The sequence below is a fragment of the Ranitomeya variabilis genome, chromosome 2 (assembly GCF_051348905.1).
Source record: "Ranitomeya variabilis isolate aRanVar5 chromosome 2, aRanVar5.hap1, whole genome shotgun sequence".
Taxonomy (NCBI): Eukaryota; Metazoa; Chordata; class Amphibia; order Anura; family Dendrobatidae; genus Ranitomeya; species Ranitomeya variabilis.
Genome location: NC_135233.1, coordinates 481556684 through 481581006, shown reverse-complemented (window position 1 = coordinate 481581006; position 24323 = coordinate 481556684). Strand labels below are relative to the sequence as shown.

Genomic DNA, 24323 nt, shown 5'->3' with positions numbered 1-24323 from the left:
GCCTTCTAGCTCCGACCAACGATGTCACAGCAGGATCCTGATCGCTGCTGTGTGTCAAACACAACGATATCACTATCCAGGACGCTGCAACGTCACGGATCGCTATCGTTATCGTTGTTAAGTTGTTCAGTGTGAAGGTACCTTAAGAACTAGAAAGAATGTTTAGAAAAGAACTAACAACATTGCACAGGCAATTATTATTGACGTAACAGCACAGGCTACGGGACAGATTCATACAACGCTGAGGAGGCGGCACCAAGGGGGAATGAATGACGGCTGTGCTACGTCTAATTAGGAAGGAAAGTCCCGCCTCCCTGGCGATTTCACGGTATGAGGGGGCACAATTTATAAGTGTTTATTTCAGCGTGTGCAAGGAGCATAACTAAAAGAGCCACCTTGTCCAAATGCAGCATTAGTGCTGTACAAGGTGGCTCTTTTAGTTTCAAACGCCTGGGAGTTGACAGGTTCCCTTTAAAGAATGTGAAGAGCCACCAGCATAGAAGGCCACCTGTACCTCATATATAGTACATCTATCTTGAGTAAAAAAAACACGTGTTAAGGGTCGTCATTCTCTTGGCATTTATGGGGAATACAGAGATATCTATTCTTTATTATGGAACCTGCATGCAAAACAGCCACATACAGGCAAGAATTTCTGTGACCAGATGGTTGAGGGCATCACAAAATGGAAAACGAGCTGCTGGTTGTGCACCCCCTATCTGGAGTATCTACACTCTAAATGCAATATCAGCGTGTGGGAAGGTGTAATGGTAACATTTACTGTATACATAAGACTTTACTCTATATGAAGTAAAATTAAAATCGTACCGGAAGTTTGATCATGATAAGAAGGACCAAGCGTCATATACACCTGCATGGTCGGCGTGAGCTGGACTTGTATTACAGCATCAAAAGTTGTGTGTATATTAATATAGAAAGACGTAGACCAGAAGATAGTCATATTTGCTGCAAGAGACAATAAAATAGTGATGAGAATAACTATAGTATAATAATATCTGTCCTACCTGTGCAGCTAGAGATTAGCTTGGCTTCCTCATGATGAAGGACTGCTAAGCCTGAAATGTATTAACTCTATGCCAAGCGTGTTCTTACTGTTTCGTATATATTATACAACCTTTATTTTCTGGAACATCTGATGCAGGAAAAATGTTGTCTCTATGTTACCATGTATTCTCAATACTCCGATCATCTGGACCAAAAACGCCTTGATTATACATATTGGTTTGTTATAGGAAAGTTGCTTTATGAGTAGTGTTGAGCGATACCGTCCGATACTTGAAAGTATCGGTATCGGAAAGTATCGGCCGATACCCGCAAAGTATCGGATCCAATCCGATACCGATACCCGATACCAATACAAGTCAATGGGACTCATGTATCGGACGGTATTCCTGATGGTTCCCAGGGTCTGAAGGAGAGGAAACTCTCCTTCAGGCCCTGGGAACCATATTAATGTGTAAAAGAAAGAATTAAAATAAAAAATATTGCTATACTCACCTCTCCGACGCAGCCTGCACCTTACCGAGGGAAGCGGCAGCGTTCTTTGTTTAAAATTCACGCTTTTCTTTCCTTTACTGAAGTCCCGGCTTGTGATTGGTCGCATGCCGCCCATGTGGCCGGGACGCAACCAATCACAGCAAGCCGTGATGTAATTTCAGGTCCTTCAGGATTTTAAGATTACGTTCCGAAGTTGTGATTGGTTGCGTCGCAGTCACATGGGCAACGCAACCAATCACAGCAAGCCGTGACGTAATTTCAGGTCCTTAAGGATTTTAAAATTACGTCCCGGCTTTGTGATTGGTTGCGTCGCAGTCACATGGGAGACGCAACCAATCACAAGCCGTGACGTCACGGGAGGCTGGACACGCGCGCATTTTAAAATGGGCGCGTGTCCAGCCTCCCGTGACGTCCCGGCTTGTGATTGGTTGCGTCGCGATCAACCAATCACAAGCCGGGAGGCTGGACACGCGCGCATTTTAAAATGAGCGCTTGTCCAACCTCCCGTGACGTCCCGGCTTGTGATTGGTTGCATCGCGGTCAACCAATCACAAGCCGGGAGGCTGGACACGCGCGCATTTTAAAATGGCTTCCCGGCTTGTGATTGGTTGACCGCGCCGCAACCAATCACAAGCCGGGACGTCACGGGAGGCTGGACACGCGCCCATTTTAAAATGCGCGCGTGTCCAGCCTCCCGGCTTGTGATTGGTTGACCGCGCCGCAACCAATCACAAGCCGGGACGTAATTTTAAAATCCTTAAGGACCTGAAATTACGTCACGGCTTGCTGTGATTGGTTGCGTCCCGGCCACATGGTCGGCACGCGACCAATCACAAGCCGGGACTTCAGTAAAGGAAAGAAAAGCGCGAATTTTAAACAAAGAACGCTGCCGCTTCCCTCGGTAAGGTGCAGGCTGCGTCGGAGAGGTGAGTATAGCAATATTTTTTATTTTAATTCTTTCTTTTACACATTTTTACATTAATGTTGTTTCGATACCGATACCCGATACCACAAAAATATCGGATCTCGGTATCGGAATTCCGATACAGCAAGTATCGGCCGATACCCGATACTTGCAGTATCGGAATGCTCAACACTATTTATGAGATAAATCAAAGACTCGAGCCTTTTCTTACTAAATTTACTAAAACGTGTGCCTACTCTGCATTTTACCTGAACGTTGTATAATTTCCTACACATTGCACTTATACCAATTTATGTTCCGGCTCAATAATTTGGTTTTGCTGTAGTTTTTGTACTTTATACATACAGAGGTGTTCCCGCACCCCCCCTCCCTTTCTTTGAGCTAGGAATTTCATCTACTGTACATACCTTTCTATTGGCAGATGTCTGAACAGTAAGGCATGTGATCTTCTCTGCCCCATCTATATTGAGCTCGATTGACACAAAGTGAAATTTTAATACTAGAGATAGGAATATTCCAAAGGGTACACCTTCTCGTGATCAGATGGCTTTTACGCTTTTTTTTTATCAAAATAGCGTTAACAAAGTACCCTATTGTTAGGTGTCGAGTTCCTGCCGCTGCACAAGGCGAATCTCGAGCCACCTCTGCTGCGGTCTTCCATTCTTCTTCAGCCGCAGTGGAGCCTGCTCAGCGGAGATGTTGGTCCCAGCGTCTGGCTCAGTCAGATACTGTGTGCTTGGTTACTGCTGATCTTCCAGGCTCGGCCATTGTAGCAAGCACTGTTCAGTGGCGAGCGGACATTCCTGGGACTAAGTCCTGCTTTTCCTCTACTGAGCATGCCCAAGGGACGACCTCTCATTGGAGGTCGGGGGTCGCATTCTCAGGTCCTGAAGCAGTTCCTATTGGACCACTAGGAAAGTTCTGGAGAGCTTTCTCTATAAAAGGTTCGCATGGCCGCACAGTCATGCGCTAGTATCAACTTATGTTCTTGTGTGTTTGAGCTTAGCTACTTTGTTACCGTTAATCCCGGCGACTCTGTGAAGCAACAGAGTTCGCGCCTATACAGACCGGGTGACGGAACCCGTGTCTATTCAAGCGTAGTACCGCCATATAGTGCCGCCATTTACTAGCAGAAGGTTCCACTCCTGCACGGTGGACCCCGGGCTGCGAATGCACCTATACTACCTCCATATTTACTCTGTGCGTTCCGCCAGCACTAACACTTATGTTATTTACATGTACTATTACTCTTTATTTACTTACTAGAGAGTATTTCCTCATTTTATTTTTATCTTATATTTTGTCTGTTTAATGGCCACAGTGTGAACATGCTCCTATGCATTGCACTTATACCAACTTATGTTCCAACTCATTTCTTTGTTTACCCGTTTAGTTAAACATGTGCCTGCTCCGTATTTTATCCTGATATGTTGATGGTCAGACTATTTGTTTGAACTGACACAAATATGGCAGGCCAACATACAATGTTCTGTGTCCAGCCAAGAAATAGCTACACTACAAAGACGTCTGGTAGTCTGGATCTATGAGGTATACAGTTTTCCCCAAACTTTCCCATTGCAGTAGAGGGTCAGATACATTTAAAAAAAAAAAACTTACCAACAGAGATAGGCAGCTGAATTGGCATCCAGTTTAGGAATAAAACACCATTGTCTTTAATGACAAGCACCTGAGGATTAAGGGAAAAGTTTTTTTGTTTTGTGTATTTTTTTTACAATAATAAAAGAAACAGTAAAATAAATTATATACGGTAAGTCCCATAAGAAACCCTTTTTTAAATGCCACTGACTTTCAATGGTTTTACTTTAGGCATTGCCCTGATATCACAGAAATTCTAGTTTTTTTGAGCGGTAAAGTCACTCGAAGAGAGCGTTATGTAGAATTCATGAAAAAAATCAGTGTATAAGGAGGCATAGCTGAAAGTCCAAATTAGCAAAGGAAGAAAACACATCAAGTAAGAAAGAAGGCCTTTAATATTATAGATAGATTTCTATAAGTGTCCACAGGCAGAGATGGCTTGGAGGGTATTAGTGATGAGCGAACGTGTTCGGATAACATCTTATCTGACCATGCTCGGGTGTTATCCGAGTATCTTTGACTTGCTCGTCGTATATGTTTGAGTCCCCGTGGCTGTATGATTTGCCACTGTTAGACAGCCACAACATAGGAGAGGATTGCCTATTTGTTAGGGAATCCCCACGTGTTCTGGCCATCTAACGACCGCAATTCATGGAGCCACAGGGACGTAAACATATTATTCGACTAAGATACTTGGATAACACCCGAACATGCTCAGATAAGATATTATCCGCCCATTATTAGCCCATAACTAGTAGGAATCTTTTCAATTGTTTTTCCATATTTTGCACATAATGACTAGTTTTAATTATCAGTAGCGCCAGTGGGTTAGAGATGTTTTTTTTTTTTACAATAAGCAATGATTTCCAGGTAGTGTGCACCAGTGGAAGTGCCAATAAAGAGTTTTTCTTCAATTTGTAACATTACATATATATTTACCCAGCTGTTAACAGAACGTATGAGAAAATACTGATTGTTGTAAGATTATACATAGTAAAACAAGAGTAATAAGGCTAGCTATATTTGGAAGCCTGGCAGCTCTTAATTGGGCTTCATCTGACAGGCTTTGCTCAAACCACTCCACTTAGTGGATACCGGTGGAAAATTTGTCTTCAACGTTTAACCCCTACATGGAGATCTAGATTTACATAGAGCCCTTTGGATTACATTCATAGAGTGGCTGCTGGCTGATGAATTGAGATGGCAGAGAAAAGGCTCATCAAGACCAGAGAAGGAAAAACTAGACAAAATCAGAATGGAGGGATGAGGTCACAAAATAACAAAATTCAAAACCAGGAGGACATAGACAGGGTCAGAATCAAAAGGCAATCAGAGAGTTAAAAAGCCCAAGGTCATTAACTGGCAGCAACAACAAAAATAGCAGTTGGGTATCACCAATAGCAGAGCAGGTTAGTATTAAATTGTAACCGACAATTTGTGTCAGACTACTGGGGGCTTAAAGAAGCTCTCCTCCAATCAAGGCTTTTATCATCTTAATATATTGCAATCATCCTATTATATAGCACTGTGTATCTACAATTGCTCATTTTGCCTTTCTACCCAGATAATTCTTCTGTTTTCCATTAGGTCTATGGCATGACATGATTAAAAACTGACTAGCTGAATACTTCTAAGCTCTATGTAGAAACAGGAGGTCAATTTTGCCTGTATGAGTCATGAGTCACTGCAAAAGTCAATGGCAGGGGAAGGGGCATAGCAGCTGGGTCAGGAGTTGAAGAGGTGAATGATAAATGCAGGGACAAAAGACTTCCTGTTTCTACATAGAGCAGAGAATAGAGAAGAAATTACTGGATAGAAAGGCAAAATGAGCAATTGTAAGTACACAGTTCTGTATAATATGATAACTTCAATATATTAAGAGGATAAAAACTTTGATGGGAGGAGGAGGAGGGCTTCTTTAAATAGAATGTGACCCCACCCAAAGCTCTCAGCGGAAAGCGAATAAGAACTGATCACAGAGCTCAGTTGTAACACACAAGCTCCACACTGGATGGAACTACAAGTTACAGCAGTGTAAGTCCGTTACTGCCTAGCAACAGGGGCAGAGGTAGAAGGGACAAATTAAGACATGGACATTGCAAGAGATTAATTGGTTGATACAAATACTTACAGTTTCTCCTTTATTTAAACCCAAAACCACACTCTTCAGAGAGGATTTTGTACTGGTGATTTCAGATCTACGCAGCTCCACAAGCACAGTGAAATCATTGGCAGCGGTGTGCTGCAATGAAGAGATTAGGATTAAAGATATTACAAACAGCAGAATAATATCCAGAAGGTATAACAGAATAAAACCTTTTACACATAGACACAAAAACAAGAAATTAGGAACTGATGTAAAATACTTATGAACACTGGAAGAATACATCACAATAGTTTTTTTTTTTTTTTTTTAAGCTCTCATTTATTAAGATGACCTGGAAATATTATTTTACAGGACATTATCATTACAGAGATACCAAGTAAGCGCAGTTTGTTTTTTGCATAAGTGCTAAATAAAATTCATAAAATTTGTAAAAAAAATTCACTTGTCTCGCCATTTTCCAAGACTGGTAATATTTTACATTTTTGGATAATAGAGCTGTGTCAGGGCTTGTTTTTTTAGGCCTGAGCTGACGTTTGTACTAATAACATTTAGGGGAAGATGCAAAGTTATGATAACATATTAGTAAATTTTTTTTTCGCTGTTGCAACATTCAAAGAATGCAATTCTGGTGTTTTGATTTACCGTATTTTCCGGTGTATAAGACGACCCCCCAACTTTTCTAGTTAAAATATAAAATCTTCTTAAAAGTCGGGGGTCTTCTTATACGCCGTGTGTCGGCTTATAGGGCGGGTGACCAATGTGCATATGGTGAAGTGGAGTGGTCCCAATGACGAAGAGAGGGAGCATCTCACAGGGAAGGAGTAAGTGGAGTATCCCCCTATTACCTCATTGTGGCAGTGATGCTATCTGTGCTGGGGGGTGGCGGCAGCTCCTCTTTGTGCAGCATGGTGTCTCCGTGCTGGGGGCATCGGCGGCTCCTCTTTGTGCAGCATGGGGGGCGGCGGCCTATCTTTGCGCAGCGTTGGGGCTCCGCCAGCATTTCCTCAAAGCCCGGAGGCCCCGACAGCTCCATTGCTGCGATGCGGTGGCCTCCGGGAAAATGGCCACTGGGGTTGGAGCATGCTCAGATTCAGATCTCGTCTCCCGAGATCTCGGGACATTGGTCCGCACCAGCCCTATTAGAAGACAGCCGGCGTATAAGATGACCCTCGACTTTTAAGAAGATTTTCAGTGGTTAAAAGGTCACTTTATACGCCGGAAAATATGGGTATTTTCTCGTTGCACCATTTATTGATCATTATATTTCATTTTAAATTTTGATAGATCAGACTGTTAGAAACATAAGGATAACACACATGTCCAATTTTTATTTATTTCTTAATTTTTAATGAGGAAAAAGGGGTGGGGTTGATTTGGAGGTGTTTTTTTCAAAATTTTTGTAAAACCTTGTTTTAACATTTTTATTGTATTTGTTAGTTCCTCTAAGGAACCTGTGATTGATTGCTAGTGTTATATACAGCAGTGCCACAGTCTCTTATAAATGCCAGTCTCATGCTGGCTTTCACAGGAAGACCATCATGGCAGGCACGAGGGTCTTCAGCATACCCCTATTCTGCCACAACAACCCATCAGCACTCTGCATTCACAGACTGACATTGGCATTTAACAAGTTTACAGCCACAGACAGAACTCAGCTGCATGGGAGGTTGTTAAAGGCAGATGATGGCTGCATAACTCAGCCATCATTTGCTGGCAAATATGCAGGCTCAATAACTGAGCTTGCATCAAAGTCATATGACGTAACCAGTGTCAGACTGGGGGTGCCAAGGGCCCATCAGTAACTGCTCCAGGGCCCCACTTTTCAGCTTCATTCAAATGAGACAATAGTCTCAATGACAAATTTATATAACAAAGTACGTGGTAGATTGTTCCATAAATAGGATGCTGCCATTGTCTGTATGTAGTGATTCAAGTATATTGTGCCAAGTTCTTATATAAGAGGGTGGTGGCCTGTTGTGAATTAGACTTTTTTGGCTCCCTCTTGTGGTCACTAGTGATATGACTCTGGGATTGTCTTTCCTCAGTTTGGCACCCACCTGGGTCGTTTGTTGTGTATCCGCTTTTTGGGCTCCCCTGGTGGTTGCTGGTGGTACTGGTGACTTGTTTGCACTTTGCTTCTTCTGTTCACCTGCTTCCATCAGTGTTTGGGAGTTTCCTATTTAGCCTTGCTCTCCTGTCATTTCCTTGCCGGTCATCATTGTAACCAGAGCCTTCGGTTGCATGTTCCTGCTACTAGTCTGCTGATCAGCTAAGTGGACTTTGTCCTTTTGTTTTGTACCTTTTGTCCAGTTTGCAGTTTTTGTAATTCTCTGTAGCTGGAAGCTCTTGCGGGCTGAAATTGCCACTCCTGTGTCATGAGTTGACACAGGAGTCTTAAAGTAATTTCAGGATGGTTTTTGAAAGGGTTTTCAGTTGACCGTGAAGTCCTCTTTTGTATCCTTCTGCTATCTAGTAAGTGGACCTCTCTTTGCTAAATCTACTTTCATACTGTGTATGTCTTTTCCTCTTAATTCACCGTTATTACATGTTATCATCTTTTGGGGGATTTCCCTAGAGGTAAGCCAGGTCTGTTTCTTCCTCTACCAGGCGTAGTTAGTCCTCCGGCTGGCGCGTGGCATATAGGAAGCCGTAGGTATGCTCCCTGGCTACTGTTAGTTGTGTGGTAGATTTAGCTCACGGTCAACTCGAGTTTCCATCACCCGAGAGCTCGTTCGTTACTTATGTGTTTCTTACGTTCCCTTGCCATTGGGAACCATGACAGTATGACCGGCCTGTGTTAAACTTATTGGCGGAAGAAAGGAGAGAAAAAAGAAGTCTGTGGATTTTTTTTTTTTCCCTTTTTCCTCTGTGCTTGCTCCATAGTTGGATCTGTTGTATTTCAGCTTTAATTACAGCCTTTGCCTTTCTCTCCTTATAATCCTTGAATGGCTCTGAGCTCACCTGTTTAAAGATGGATCCTCAGAGTTTGGCTGCAGGTTTAAATAATCTTGCTACGAAGGTTCAAAATTTACAAGATTTTGTTATACATGCTCCTATTTCTGAACCTAAAATCCCTACACCAGAGGTGTTTTCCGGAGATAGATCTCGGTTTTTGAATTTCAAATATAATTGTAAATTATTCCTTTCTCTCAGACCTCACTCCTCAGGAGATCCTGTCCAGCAGGTTAAGATTGTAATCTCTTTGCTGCGAGGTGACCCTCAAAATTGGGCATTTTCATTGGCACCAGGGGATCCTGCGTTGCTCAATGTGGATGCGTTTTTCCTGGCTTTAGGGTTGCTTTATGAGGAACCTAATTTGGAGATTCAAGCTGAAAAAGCTTTGATAGCCCTATCTCAAGGGCAAGATGAAGCGGAGATATACTGCCAAAAATTTCGTAGGTGGTCTGTGCTTACTCAGTGGAATGAGTGCGCCTTAGCGGCAAATTTCAGAGAGGGCCTTTCTGATGCCGTTAAAGATGTTATGGTCGGGTACCCTGCGCCTACAGGTCTGAATGAGTCCATGACAATGGCAATTCAGATTGATCGGCGTTTGCGGGAGCGCAAACCCGTGCACCATTTGGCGGTATCTTCTGAAGAGACGCCAGAGAAAATGCAATGTGACAGAGTTATGTCCAGAAGCGAGTGGCAGAATTATAGGCGTAAAAATGGGTTATGCTTCTATTGTGGTGATTCTGCTCATGTTATATCGGCATGCTCTAAGCGTACTAGGAAGGTTGACAAGTCTATTTCAATTGGTACTTTACAGTCCAAATTTATTTTGTCTGTAACCTTGATTTGTTCATTATCAGTTATTACCGTGGATGCCTATGTGGACTCTGGCGCCGCTCTGAGTCTTATGGACTGGTCCTTTGCCAGGCGCTGTGGGTTTGATTTAGAGCCTCTGGAAGTCCCTATACCTCTGAAGGGTATTGATTCTACACCTTTGGCTTGTAATAAACCACAGTTCTGGACGCAAGTGACTATGCGTATGACTCCAGACCATCAGGAGGTGATTCGCTTCCTTGTGTTGTACAATTTACATGATGTTTTGGTGCTTGGATTACCATGGTTACAGTCTCATAACCCAGTCCTTGACTGGAAAGCTATGTCTGTGTTAAGCTGGGGATGTCGGGGGGCTCATGGGGACACTCCTTTGGTGTCCATTTCGTCATCTATTCCATCTGAGATTCCGGCATTTTTGTCTGATTATCGTGATATTTTTGAAGAGCCTAAAATTGGTTCACTCCCTCCTCACAGGGATTGTGATTGCGTCATAGATCTGATTCCTGGCAGTAAATTTCCAAAGGGTCGTTTGTTTAACCTATCTGTACCTGAACATGCTGCTATGCGCGAGTATATTAAGGAGTCCCTGGAAAAGGGACATATTCGTCCTTCTTCATCACCTTTAGGAGCCGGTTTTTTCTTTGTCTCTAAAAAGGATGGCTCTCTGAGGCCTTGTATTGATTATCGACTCCTGAATAAAATTACAGTCAAATATCAGTATCCGTTGCCTTTGCTGACTGATTTGTTTGCTCGCATAAGGGGGGCTAAGTGGTTCTCTAAGATTGATCTTCGTGGGGCGTATAATTTGGTGCGAATTAAGCAGGGGGATGAGTGGAAAACCGCATTTAATACGCCTGAGGGCCATTTTGAGTATTTGGTAATTCCTTTCGGCCTTTCTAATGCACCTTCTGTCTTTCAGTCCTTAATGCATGATATTTTCCGTGAATATTTGGATAAATTTATGATAGTGTACTTGGATGATATTTTGATTTTTTCTGATGACTGGGAGTCTCATGTTCAGCAGGTCAGGAGGGTTTTTCAGGTTTTGCGGGAGAATTCTTTGTGTGTAAAGGGTTCAAAGTGTGTTTTTGGGGTTCAAAAAATTTCCTTTTTGGGGTACATTTTTTCCCCTTCTTCTATTGAGATGGACCCTGTCAAGGTTCGGGCTATTTACGACTGGACGCAGCCTACTTCTCTGAAGAGTCTCCAGAAATTCTTGGGCTTTGCTAATTTTTATCGTCGATTTATAGCTGGTTTTTCTGGCGTTGCTAAACCTCTGACGGATTTGACTAAAAAGGGTGCTGATGTTGCCAATTGGTCCCCTGCTGCCGTGGAGGCCTTTCGGGAGATTAAGCGCCGCTTTTTGTCTGCCCCTGTGTTGCACCAGCCTGATGTTTCTCTTCCCTTTCAGGTTGAGGTCGATGCTTCTGAGATCGGAGCGGGGGCGGTTTTGTCGCAGAAAAGTTCCGACTGCTCAGTGATGAGACCTTGTGCGTTCTTTTCACGAAAATTTTCGGCCGCCGAGCGAAACTATGATGTTGGTAATCGGGAGCTTTTGGCCATGAAGTGGGCATTTGAGGAGTGGCGTCATTGGCTTGATGGTGCCAAACATCAGGTGGTAGTTTTGACTGATCACAAGAATTTAATTTATTTGGAGTCTGCCAGGCGCCTGAATCCTAGACAGGCACGTTGGTCGTTGTTCTTTTCCCGGTTTAATTTTGTGGTCTCGTACTTACCGGGTTCTAGGAATGTGAAGGCAGATGCTCTTTCTAGGAGTTTTGAGCCTGACTCTCCTGGGAATTCTGAACCTGCTGGTGTCCTTAAGGATGGAGTGGTTTTGTCTGCTGTCTCTCCAGATTTGCGACGTGCTTTGCAAGAATTTCAGGCGGATAGACCTGATCGTTGTCCGTCTGGTAGACTGTTTGTTCCTGACGAGTGGACCACTAGAGTCATCTCGGAAGTTCATTCTTCTACTCTGGCATGTCATCCGGGAATTTTTGGCACCAGAGATTTGGTGGCTAGATCCTTCTGGTGGCCTTCCCTGTCTCGAGATGTGCGTGTTTTTGTGCAGTCTTGCGATGTGTGTGCTCGGGCCAAGCCTTGTTGTTCTAGGGCTAGTGGGTTGTTGTTGCCCTTGCCTATTCCGAAGAGGCCTTGGACGCACATCTCTATGGACTTTATCTCGGACCTCCCTGTTTCTCAGAAGATGTCTGTCATCTGGGTGGTGTGTGACCGTTTTTCTAAAATGGTTCATTTGGTGCCATTGCCTAAGTTGCCTTCCTCATCTGAGTTGGTCCCTCTGTTTTTTCAAAATGTGGTTCGCTTGCATGGTATTCCGGAAAACATCGTTTCTGACAGGGGTACCCAGTTCGTGTCTAGATTTTGGCGGGCAGTCTGTGCCAGGTTGGGCATTGATTTGTCTTTTTCGTCTGCATTCCATCCTCAGACCAATGGCCAGACGGAACGAACTAATCAAACTTTGGAGACTTATTTGAGGTGTTTTGTGTCTGCGGATCAGGATGATTGGGTTGCCTTTCTGCCGTTGGCGGAGTTTGCTCTTAATAATCGGGCTAGTTCTGCCACTTTGGTTTCTCCTTTCTTTTGCAATTCAGGGTTTCATCCGCGTTTTTCATCTGGTCAGGTTGAGTCTTCGGATTGTCCTGGAGTGGATGCGGTAGTGGATCGGTTGCATCAGATTTGGGGACAAGTGGTGGATAATTTGGAATTGTCCCAGGAGAGGACTCAGCAGTTTGCTAACCGCCGTCGTCGTGTTGGCCCTCACCTTCGTGTTGGGGACTTGGTGTGGTTGTCTTCCCGTTTTGTCCCTATGAGGGTTTCTTCTCCCAAATTTAAGCCTCGGTTCATCGGTCCTTATAGGATTTTGGAGATTCTTAACCCTGTTTCCTTTCGTTTGGACCTCCCGGCATCTTTCGCTATCCATAATGTGTTCCATCGGTCGTTGTTGCGGAGATATGAGGTACCGGTGGTTCCTTCTACTGAACCTCCTGCTCCTGTGCTGGTGGAGGGTGAATTGGAGTACTTCGTAGAGAAGATCTTGGACTCCCGTATTTCCAGACGGAGACTTCAATATCTGGTTAAATGGAAAGGCTATGGTCAGGAAGATAATTCTTGGGTAACTGCCTCTGATGTTCATGCCTCGGATTTGGTTCGTGCCTTTCATAGGGCTCATCCAGATCGCCCTGGCGGTTCTTGTGAGGGTTCGGTGCCCCCTCCTTAAGGGGAGGGTACTGTTGTGTATCCGCTTTTTGGGCTCCCCTGGTGGTTGCTGGTGGTACTGGTGACTTGTTTGCACTTTGCTTCTTCTGTTCACCTGCTTCCATCAGTGTTTGGGAGTTTCCTATTTAGCCTTGCTCTCCTGTCATTTCCTTGCCGGTCATCATTGTAACCAGAGCCTTCGGTTGCATGTTCCTGCTACTAGTCTGCTGATCAGCTAAGTGGACTTTGTCCTTTTGTTTTGTACCTTTTGTCCAGTTTGCAGTTTTTGTAATTCTCTGTAGCTGGAAGCTCTTGCGGGCTGAAATTGCCACTCCTGTGTCATGAGTTGACACAAGAGTCTTAAAGTAATTTCAGGATGGTTTTTGAAAGGGTTTTCAGTTGACCGTGAAGTCCTCTTTTGTATCCTTCTGCTATCTAGTAAGTGGACCTCTCTTTGCTAAATCTACTTTCATACTGTGTATGTCTTTTCCTCTTAATTCACCGTTATTACATGTGGGGGGCTGCTATCATCTTTTGCGGTATTTCCCTAGAGGTAAGCCAGGTCTGTTTCTTCCTCTACCAGGCGTAGTTAGTCCTCCGGCTGGCGCGTGGCATATAGGAAGCCGTAGGTATGCTCCCTGGCTACTGTTAGTTGTGTGGTAGATTTAGCTCACGGTCAACTCGAGTTTCCATCACCCGAGAGCTCGTTCGTTACTTATGTGTTTCTTACGTTCCCTTGCCATTGGGAACCATGACAGTCGTTAGTCCAGGGGTGTTGCTATATGAACTTCCTGAATTCTCAGTCTGGTGCCTGGCATCATTGTAATCAGTCCTTTCTGTTTGCTCCTGTCTGCTGGCCCTGGTTCTTGCAAAATTAAGCTAAGTCCTGCTTCCTTGTTTTTTGGTTATTTGTATTGCTCTTATTTTTTGTCCAGCTTGTACTAACTGTGATTTCTGATTTTGCTGGAAGCTCTAGGGGGCTGGTATTCTCCCCCCGGGCCGTTAGACGGTTCGGGGGTTCTTGAATATCCAGCGTGGATATTTTTGATAGGGTTTTTGCTGACCGTATAAGTCATCTTACTATATTCTGCTATTAGTCAGTGGGCCTCTCTTTGCTAAATACCTAGTTCATTCTTACGTTTGTCTTTTCTTCTTACCTCACCGTTATTATTTGTTGGGGGCTTGTATCCAACTTTTGGGGTCTTTTCTCTGGAGGCAAGAAAGGTCTATCTTTTCCCTTCTAGGGTTAGTTAGTTCTCCGGCTGGCGCGAGACGTCTAGAACCAACGTAGGCACGTTCCCCAGCTGCTGCTATTTGTGGTGCTAAGATTAGATATACGGTCAGCCCAGTTACCACTGCCCTATGAGCTGGTTTTTTTGTGTTTGCAGACTTGGTATTTATTTCTGAGACCCCCTGCCATTGGAGTCATAACAGTATGCCAGGCCAAAGTTGAATGTTTAATGCATTGCAGAAGTGGGATAATAAGAAAGGAAATTCTGAGGTTTTTTTTTTTTTTTTTCCTCTCTTTCTTCCTCCCCTTTACCTCTGAGTGGCTTGAGCTTGCTGCAGACATGAATGTCCAGACCTTGATTACAAGTGTGGACCAGCTTGCTGCTCGTGTGCAGGGCATACAAGATTTTGTTACCAGTAGTCCTATAATACCTATTCCTGAACTGTTCTCTGGAGATCGATTTAAGTTTAGGAATTTCAGGAATAATTGTAATTTGTTTCTATCTCTGAGACCCCGTTCGTCTGGAGACTCAGCTCAGCAAGTTAAAATTGTTATCTCTTTCTTACGGGGCGACCCTCAGGATTGGGCCTTCTCGCTAGCGCCAGGAGATCCGGCATTGGCAAATATTGATGCGTTTTTTCTGGCGCTCGGATTGCTTTACGAGGAACCCAATCTTGAAATTCAGGCAGAAAAAGCCTTGCTGGCTATTTCTCAGGGCCAGGATGAAGCTGAAGTGTATTGCCAAAAATTTCAGAAATGGTCCGTGCTTACTCAGTGGAATGAGTGTGCTCTGGCCACAAATTTCAGAAATGGCCTTTCTGAAGCCAGTAAGAATGTGATGGTGGGTTTCTCCATTCCTACAAGTCTGAATGATTCCATGGCGCTGGCTATTCAAATTGACCGGCGTTTGCGGGAGCGCAAAGCCGCTAATCCTCTTGTGGTGTTGTCTGAACAAACACATGATTTAATGCAATGTGGTAGAATTCAGACTAGAAATGAACGGAAAAATCATAGACGTCAGAATGGGTTGTGTTTTTACTGTGGTGATTCTACACATGTTATATCAGCATGCTCTAAACGCCTAACAAGGGTTGTTAGTCCAGTCGCCATTGGTAATTTGCAACCTAAATTTATTTTGTCTGTGACTTTAATTTGCTCATTGTCTTCCTACCCTGTTATGGCGTTTGTGGATTCAGGTGCTGCCCTGAGTCTTATGGATCTGTCATTTGCCAAGCGCTGTGGTTTTGTTCTTGAGCCGTTGGTAAATCCTATCCCTCTTAGAGGTATTGATGCTACGCCATTGGCGGCAAATAAACCGCAGTTTTGGACACAGGTAACCATGTGCATGACTCCTGAACATCGGGAGGTGATTCGTTTTCTTGTTCTGCATAAAATGCATGATTTGGTCGTTTTGGGTCTGCCATGGTTACAGACCCATAATCCAGTCTTGGATTGGAAGGCAATGTCTGTGTCAAGTTGGGGCTGTCAGGGAATTCATGGTGATTCCCCGCCAGTGTCTATTGCTTCCTCTATTCCTTCGGAAGTTCCTGAGTATTTGTCTGATTTTCAGGATGTAGTCAGCGAGTCCAGGTCCAGTGCTCTGCCTCCTCATAGGGACTGTGACTGCGCTATAGATTTGATTCCAGGTAGTAAATTTCCTAAGGGAAGACTATTTAATCTGTCTGTACCTGAGCATACCGCAATGCGTTCGTATATCAAGGAATCTCTGGAGAAGGGGCATATCCGTCCATCCTCTTCCCCTCTTGGTGCGGGATTCTTTTTTGTGGCCAAGAAGGACGGATCTTTGAGACCTTGTATTGACTATCGGCTTCTGAATAAAATCACTGTTAAATTTCAGTATCCTTTGCCTCTGTTGTCGGACTTGTTTGCCCGGATTAAAGGTGCCAAGTGGTTCACCAAGATAGATCTTCGTGGTGCGTACAACCTTGTGCGCATTAAGCAAGGAGATGAATGGAAAACTGCATTTAATACGCCCGAAGGTCATTTTGAGTACTTGGTGATGCCTTTTGGGCTCTCTAATGCTCCTTCAGTGTTTCAGTCCTTTATGCATGATATTTTCCGGAAGTATCTGGATAGATTTATGATTGTTTATCTGGATGATATTCTGTTTTTTTCTGATGATTGGGACTCGCATGTAGAGCAGGTCAGGATGGTGTTTCAGGTAACATAGTAACATAGTTAGTAAGGCCGAAAAAAGACATTTGTCCATCCAGTTCAGCCTATATTCCTATATTCCATCATAATAAATCCCCAGATCTACATCCTTCTACAGAACCTAATAATTGTATGATACAATATTGTTCTGCTCCAGGAAGACATCCAGGCCTCTCTTGAACCCCTCGACTGAGTTCGCCATCACCACCTCCTCAGGCAAGCAATTCCAGATTCTCACTGCCCTAACAGTAAAGAATCCTCTTCTATGTTGGTGGAAAAACCTTCTCTCCTCCAGACGCAAAGAATGCCCCCTTGTGCCCGTCACCTTCCTTGGCATAAACAGATCCTCAGCGAGATATTTGTATTGTCCCCTTATATACTTATACATGGTTATTAGATCGCCCCTCAGTCGTCTTTTTTCTAGACTAAATAATCCTAATTTCGCTAATCTATCTGGGTATTGTAGTTCTCCCATCCCCTTTATTAACTTTGTTGCCCTCCTTTGTACTCTCTCTAGTTCCATTATATCCTTCCTGAGCACTGGTGCCCAAAACTGGACACAGTACTCCATGTGCGGTCTAACTAGGGATTTGTACAGAGGCAGTATAATGCTCTCATCATGTGTATCCAGACCTCTTTTAATGCACCCCATGATCCTGTTTGCCTTGGCAGCTGCTGCCTGGCACTGGCTGCTCCAGGTAAGTTTATCATTAACTAGGATCCCCAAGTCCTTCTCCCTGTCAGATTTACCCAGTGGTTTCCCGTTCAGTGTGTAATGGTGATATTGATTCCTTCTTCCCATGTGTATAACCTTACATTTATCATTGTTAAACCTCATCTGCCACCTTTCAGCCCAAGTTTCCAACTTATCCAGATCCATCTGTAGCAGAATACTATCTTCTCTTGTATTAACTGCTTTACATAGTTTTGTATCATCTGCAAATATCAATATTTTACTGTGTAAACCTTCTACCAGATCATTAATGAATATGTTGAAGAGAACAGGTCCCAATACCGACCCCTGCGGTACCCCACTGGTCACAGCGACCCAGTTAGAGACTATACCATTTATAACCACCCTCTGCTTTCTATCACTAAGCCAGTTACTAACCCATTTACACACATTTTCCCCCAGACCAAGCATTCTCATTTTGTGTACCAACCTCTTGTGCGGCACGGTATCAAACGCTTTGGAAAAATCGAGATATACCACGTCCAATGACTCACCATGATCTAGCCTATAGCTTACCTCTTCATAAAAACTGATTAGATTGGTTTGACAGGAGCGATTTCTCATAAACCCATGCTGATATGGAGTTAAACAGTTATTCTCATTGAGATAATCCAGAATAACATCCTTCAGAAACCCTTCAAATATTTTACCAACAGTAGAGGTTAGACTTACTGGCCTATAATTTCCAGGTTCACTTTTAGAGCCCTTTTTGAATATTGGCACCACATTTGCTATGCGCCAGTCCTGCGGAACAGACCCCGTCGCTATGGAGTCCCTAAAAATAAGAAATAATGGTTTATCTATTACATTACTTAGTTCTCTTAGTACTCGTGGGTGTATGCCATCCGGACCCGGAGATTTATCTATTTTAATCTTATTTAGCCGGTTTCGCACCTCTTCTTGGGTTAGATTGGTGACCCTTAATATAGGGTTTTCATTGTTTCTTGGGATTTCACCTAGCATTTCATTTTCCACCGTGAATACCGTGGAGAAGAAGGTGTTTAATATGTTAGCCTTTTCCTCGTCATCTACAACCATTCTTTCCTCACTATTTTTTAAGGGGCCTACATTTTCAGTTTTTATTCTTTTACTATTGATATAGTTGAAGAACAGTTTGGGATTAGTTTTACTCTCCTTAGCAATGTGCTTCTCTGTTTCCTTTTTGGCAGCTTTAATTAGTTTTTTAGATAAAGTATTTTTCTCCCTATAGTTTTTTAGAGCTTCAATGGTGCCATCCTGCTTTAGTAGTGCAAATGCTTTCTTTTTACTGTTAATTGCCTGTCTTACTTCTTTGTTTAGCCACATTGGGTTTTTCCTATTTCTAGTCCTTTTATTCCCACAAGGTATAAACCGCTTACAGTGCCTATTTAGGATGTTCTTAAACATTTTCCATTTATTATCTGTATTCTTATTTCTGAGGATATTGTCCCAGTCTACCAGATTAAGGGCATCTCTAAGCTGGTCAAACTTTGCCTGAGGTTTTGCGTGAGAATGCTTTATTTGTTAAGGGCTCAAAGTGTCTCTTTGGAGTACAGAAGGTTCCCTTTTTGGGTTTTATTTTTTCCCCTTCTGCGGTGGAGATGGACCCAGTCAAGGTCCGAGCTATTTATGATTGGACTCAACCCACGTCAGTTAAGAGTCTTCAGAAGTTCTTGGGCTTTGCTAACTTCTACCGTCGTTTTATCGCTAATTTTTCTAGCGTTGTTAAACCTTTGACGGATATGACCAAGAAAGGTTCTGATGTTGCTAACTGGGCTCCTGCAGCCGTGGAGGCTTTCCAAGAGTTGAAGCGTCGGTTTACTTCAGCGCCTGTTTTGTGCCAGCCTGATGTCTCACTTCCCTTTCAGGTTGAAGTGGATGCTTCTGAGATTGGGGCAGGGGCCGTTTTGTCGCAGAGAGGCCCTGGTTGCTCTGTAATGAGACCATGTGCTTTCTTCTCTAGGAAGTTTTCGCCTGCTGAGCGGAATTATGATGTTGGCAATCGGGAGTTGCTGGCCATGAAGTGGGCATTTGAGGAGTGGCGTCATTGGCTCGAGGGTGCTAAGCATCGTGTGGTGGTCTTGACTGATCACAAAAATCTGATGTATCTCGAGTCTGCTAAACGCCTGAATCCTAGACAGGCCCGTTGGTCATTGTTTTTCTCCCGTTTTGACTTTGTGGTCTCGTATTTACCAGGTTCAAAGAATGTGAAGGCTGATGCTCTTTCAAGGAGCTTTGTGCCTGACTCTCCTGGAGTCGCAGAACCAGTTGGTATTCTTAAAGAGGGAGTAATCTTGTCAGCCATTTCTCCGGATTTGCGACGTGTGTTGCAGAGATTTCAGGCTGGTAGACCTGACTCTTGTCCACCTGACAGACTGTTTGTTCCTGATAAGTGGACCAGCAGAGTCATTTCCGAGGTTCATTCCTCGGTGTTGGCAGGGCATCCGGGAATTTTTGGCACCAGAGATTTGGTGGCTAGGTCCTTTTGGTGGCCTTCCTTGTCACGGGATGTGCGGTCATTTGTGCAGTCCTGTGGGACTTGTGCTCGAGCTAAACCTTGCTGTTCTCGTGCCAGCGGGTTGCTCTTGCCCTTGTCTGTCCCGAAGAGGCCTTGGACACACATTTCCATGGATTTCATTTCAGATCTTCCGGTGTCTCAGGGCATGTCTGTCATCTGGGTGGTATGTGATCGCTTTTCCAAGATGGTCCATTTGGTATCTTTGCCTAAGCTGCCTTCCTCTTCCGATCTGGTTCCTTTGTTCTTTCAGAATGTGGTTCGTTTGCATGACATTCCTGAGAATATCGTGTCTGACAGAGGATCCCAGTTTGTTTCCAGGTTCTGGCGATCCTTTTGTGCTAAGATGGGCATTGATTTGTCGTTTTCATCTGCCTTTCATCCTCAGACTAATGGACAAACGGAGCGAACTAATCAGACTCTGGAGGCTTATTTGAGGTGTTTTGTTTCTGCAGATCAGGATGATTGGGTGACCTTCTTGCCGTTGGCTGAGTTTGCCCTTAATAATCGGGCTAGTTCCGCTACTTTGGTTTCGCCATTTTTCTGCAACTCTGGTTTCCATCCTCGTTTTTCCTCGGGACATGTGGAGCCTTCTGACTGTCCTGGGGTAGATTCTGTGGTGGATAGGTTGCAGCAGATTTGGAATCATGTGGTGGACAACTTAAAGTTGTCACAGGAGAAGGCTCAGCGTTTTGCCAACCGCCGCCGCGGTGTGGGTCCCCGACTTCGTGTTGGGGATTTGGTATGGCTGTCTTCTCGATTTGTTCCTATGAAGGTCTCCTCTCCTAAATTTAAGCCTCGCTTCATCGGTCCTTACAAGATATTGGAAATCCTTAATCCTGTGTCCTTTCGCTTGGATCTTCCGGTGTCGTTTGCCATTCACAACGTGTTCCATAGGTCTTTGTTGCGGCGGTACGTTGTACCTGTGGTTCCTTCTGTTGAGCCTCCTGCTCCGGTGTTGGTTGAGGGCGAGTTGGAGTACGTGGTGGAGAAGATCTTGGATTCTCGTCTCTCCAGGCGGAGGCTTCAGTATCTGGTCAAGTGGAAGGGCTATGGTCAGGAGGATAATTCCTGGGTGGTTGCCTCTGATGTGCATGCGGCCGATTTAGTTCGTGCCTTTCACGCTGCTCATCCTGATCGCCCTGGTGGTCTTGGTGAGGGTTCGGTGACCCCTCCTTAAAGGGGGGGTACTGTTGTGAATTAGACTTTTTTGGCTCCCTCTTGTGGTCACTAGTAATATGACTCTGGGATTGTCTTTCCTCAGTTTGGCACCCACCTGGGTCGTTAGTCCAGGGGTGTTGCTATATGAACTTCCTGAATTCTCAGTCTGGTGCCTGGCATCGTTGTAATCAGTCCTTTCTGTTTGCTCCTGTCTGCTGGCCCTGGTTCTTGCAAAATTAAGCTAAGTCCTGCTTCCTTGTTTTTTGGTTATTTGTATTGCTCTTATTTTTTGTCCAGCTTGTACTAAATGTGATTTCTGATTTTGCTGGAAGCTCTAGGGGGCTGGTATTCTCCCCCCGGGCCGTTAGACGGTTCGGGGGTTCTTGAATATCCAGCGTGGATATTTTTGATAGGGTTTTTGCTGACCGTATAAGTCATCTTACTATATTCTGCTATTAGTCAGTGGGCCTCTCTTTGCTAAATACCTAGTTCATTCTTACGTTTGTCTTTTCTTCTTACCTCACCGTTATTATTTGTTGGGGCTTGTATCCAACTTTTGGGGTCTTTTCTCTGGAGGCAAGAAAGGTCTATCTTTTCCCTTCTAGGGTTAGTTAGTTCTCCGGCTGGCGCAAGACGTCTAGAACCAACGTAGGCACGTTCCCCGGCTGCTGCTATTTGTGGTGCTAGGATTAGATATACGGTCAGCCCAGTTACCACTGCCCTATGAGCTGTTTTTTTTGTGTTTGCAGACTTGGTATTTATTTCTGAGACCCCTTGCCATTGGGGTCATAACAGTGGCCCATTCTTGTACAGGGGCACATCGGAGGATTCTCCTGTTCTCATGTGGGCCAGTCCAAACCTTTATGTAACTGTACGGTATGACATATGTTGGTTAGTGGTGAAATTTTTTCTTATAAATGACAAATTGAGTAAATTTCACAAAATTCAATTTGGACAGATTTGGTCAATTTAGCCAACAGTCTCAGTCTGAATAAAATCAGTATGAATCGATTGAATATCGATTGCCATAAAAGTACACTAAGTATGCTCTTAAGTGTCTTCAGACCACAAAGCATAATGAACAGAGAGGTTGGAAGGGGTTAAAAAATAATTAAATATATTATACTCCCTTGTCTAGGCCGGAGTCACACTACCGTAGAATATGCACAAGTGCTATGTGAGAAAACATTGCATAGCACTCAGCCCAGTGTTAATCTATGAGGCAGCTCACATCACTGTTTATTTTCCTGAGTGTATTCAGCGTGCGTGTAAAATTGCAGCATGCTGCAATTGTCACCGAGACTCACCAATGAAAGCCTATGGGTGTGAGAAAAAAATCACACAGCACTCGGACCATGTGAATGCTGTCCGATTTTTACACACCAGTGTCCTTTGAAAAGCCAGCAATTCATGTACCGCATAGAGTAAAATCACACTGACAGTTTAGAAAAGAATAGATAGAATAGATATATACACATAGAATACATATATATACATAGATGTCAGTAACACACACACACATATATATATAATATATATATATATATATATATATATATATATATATATATATGTATTTATATTGCATAGATAGATAGAAGAAAAGCCAGCAATTCATCTGCTGTGTTCTGTAAAATCACTGCAGGAGCAAATAGAAGGGATGGATTACATACAGTAAATACAAATAGAATAGGTAGATATATAGATGTATGTGACAAATACAATTAGTACAGTGTGTGCAAATTAGTGTACATGTATTTGATTAATAAAAGATTATTTTTTGGAAAAAAATGTTGTTGGGTCCCGCGCAATTTTCGTAACCAGCAGAGAGAAAGCTGATGGCTGGGGGCAGATGTTTATAGCCTGTAAAGGGGGTAATACCCATTGAGCTTCCTAGGCTATTATTATCAGCTCACAACTGTATACTTAGCTTTTACTGGCTATTAAAATGGGGGACCCACCAAAAAAATGATGTAGGATCCCCCTATAATTAATAACCAGCAAAGGCTATGCAAACAACTGCGGGCTAATATTAATAGCCTAGGAAGGGGCCATGGATACTGGCCCCCCTGGCTAAAAACATCAGCTCTCACCCGCCCTAGAAGAAGCGCATCTCTAAGATGTGACAATTCTGGCACTTACCCTCGCTCTTCCCACTTGCCCTGTAGCGGAGGCAAGTGGCGTGATAGTTGGGGGGGTTGATGTCATCTTTGTATTGTTAGGTGACATCAAGCCCGAGGTTAGTAATGGAGAGGCGTCAATAAGACACCCCCTTACTAAACCCATAGTCACATTGTAAGAAAACACAGACACCCAGAAAAAGTCCTTTAATTGAAAGACACAGACTCCTTCAATATTTCTTAATTAAAGCATACTTGCGACCTTCATTTTGATGAAGTGACATTTTTTTTTCAAATGCACACATTAGTATATTCATTATGTAAACTAGGGGGCAGGTCAGTGAGGGAGCAGTGACCTGTTAGCAGTCTGCATTATGAATATATAATCAGAGCACCACATACATGAACTCCGCCTTAGGACACGAGCATATCATTAACTAAAAACTAAAAATAAGGATTAAAAAAGAAGCACAAGATGGATTTCATTAACAAAGGTATCATTTTATTCAGTATAACAGCGCCAGCCTGACACTGTGTGTAGGTTACTATGCACAATCCTGCTGACAGGTTCCTTTTAAGAGTTGTATAGCCTTTTTCTAGAGAGTTTGGTTTTAAGGAAACAGCATCCACTTTCTTATCAGTAGCAATTATTTTTTGGTTCATTTCTTCAAATGAAATTTGCAGGTTAGCAAAACTTTTAGTAATATTAATGTTCAATTGTTGGATTGAAGAGATTAATAATTCAGATAAATATTTTTTAGAAACTGTCAGATTTCCTTTGTGCCAAACCGATTTAGCATGAGATATGTCCTCATCCATTAGATTTGGTGTCTGTAAGGGAGGACTCATATTGCCTAATCTGGGGCGTTGTTTGTGAGGAGTTAAGTTAGGTGAATAGTCCTCATCTGACTCAGGCTGAAAAGATGCTGCTGCCCCTTTAACACACTAGCTAGACTCTTCCTTTTGTTTCTCATAATGGGATCTTGCATGTGTAATGAAGGATTTATTGGAATTCATATCTTTAGGAGCCTTCTTTTTATATGAAGGATTCTTTAGTCTGGCCTTGGTAACAGTCTCTGTGTCGCTATGTGCTCAGGGATCTGTCTCAGTCAGTGTGAGGGATGGTGTTTGCAACTCTCTGAGTCCTTTCTGCTTGAGGGCATTTCCCAAAAACATGGACTTTTCCAAACACTGAGGTGACGGTTCGTTGTGAGAGACAGCAGAGCCGCCCATGCGAAGTCCAGCACGTCGCTCAGTGTGTCTC

The 24323-nt window shown here is 43.5% G+C and overlaps 1 protein-coding gene across 1 annotated transcript in view; it reads right to left on the bottom strand.

Annotated features, from left to right (window-relative positions):
• Positions 1 to 24323, bottom strand: part of LOC143803850 (mucin-5AC-like) — a 157102-nt gene that overhangs the window by 82488 nt on the left and 50291 nt on the right. Inside the window, exons 10-12 of the mRNA XM_077281614.1 lie at positions 6171 to 6281; positions 4061 to 4130; positions 829 to 966 (exon numbers count right to left, since the gene is read on the bottom strand). Coding sequence (XP_077137729.1) covers positions 829 to 966; positions 4061 to 4130; positions 6171 to 6281 — 319 coding nt within the window. The remainder of the gene's footprint in view (positions 1 to 828; positions 967 to 4060; positions 4131 to 6170; positions 6282 to 24323) is intronic.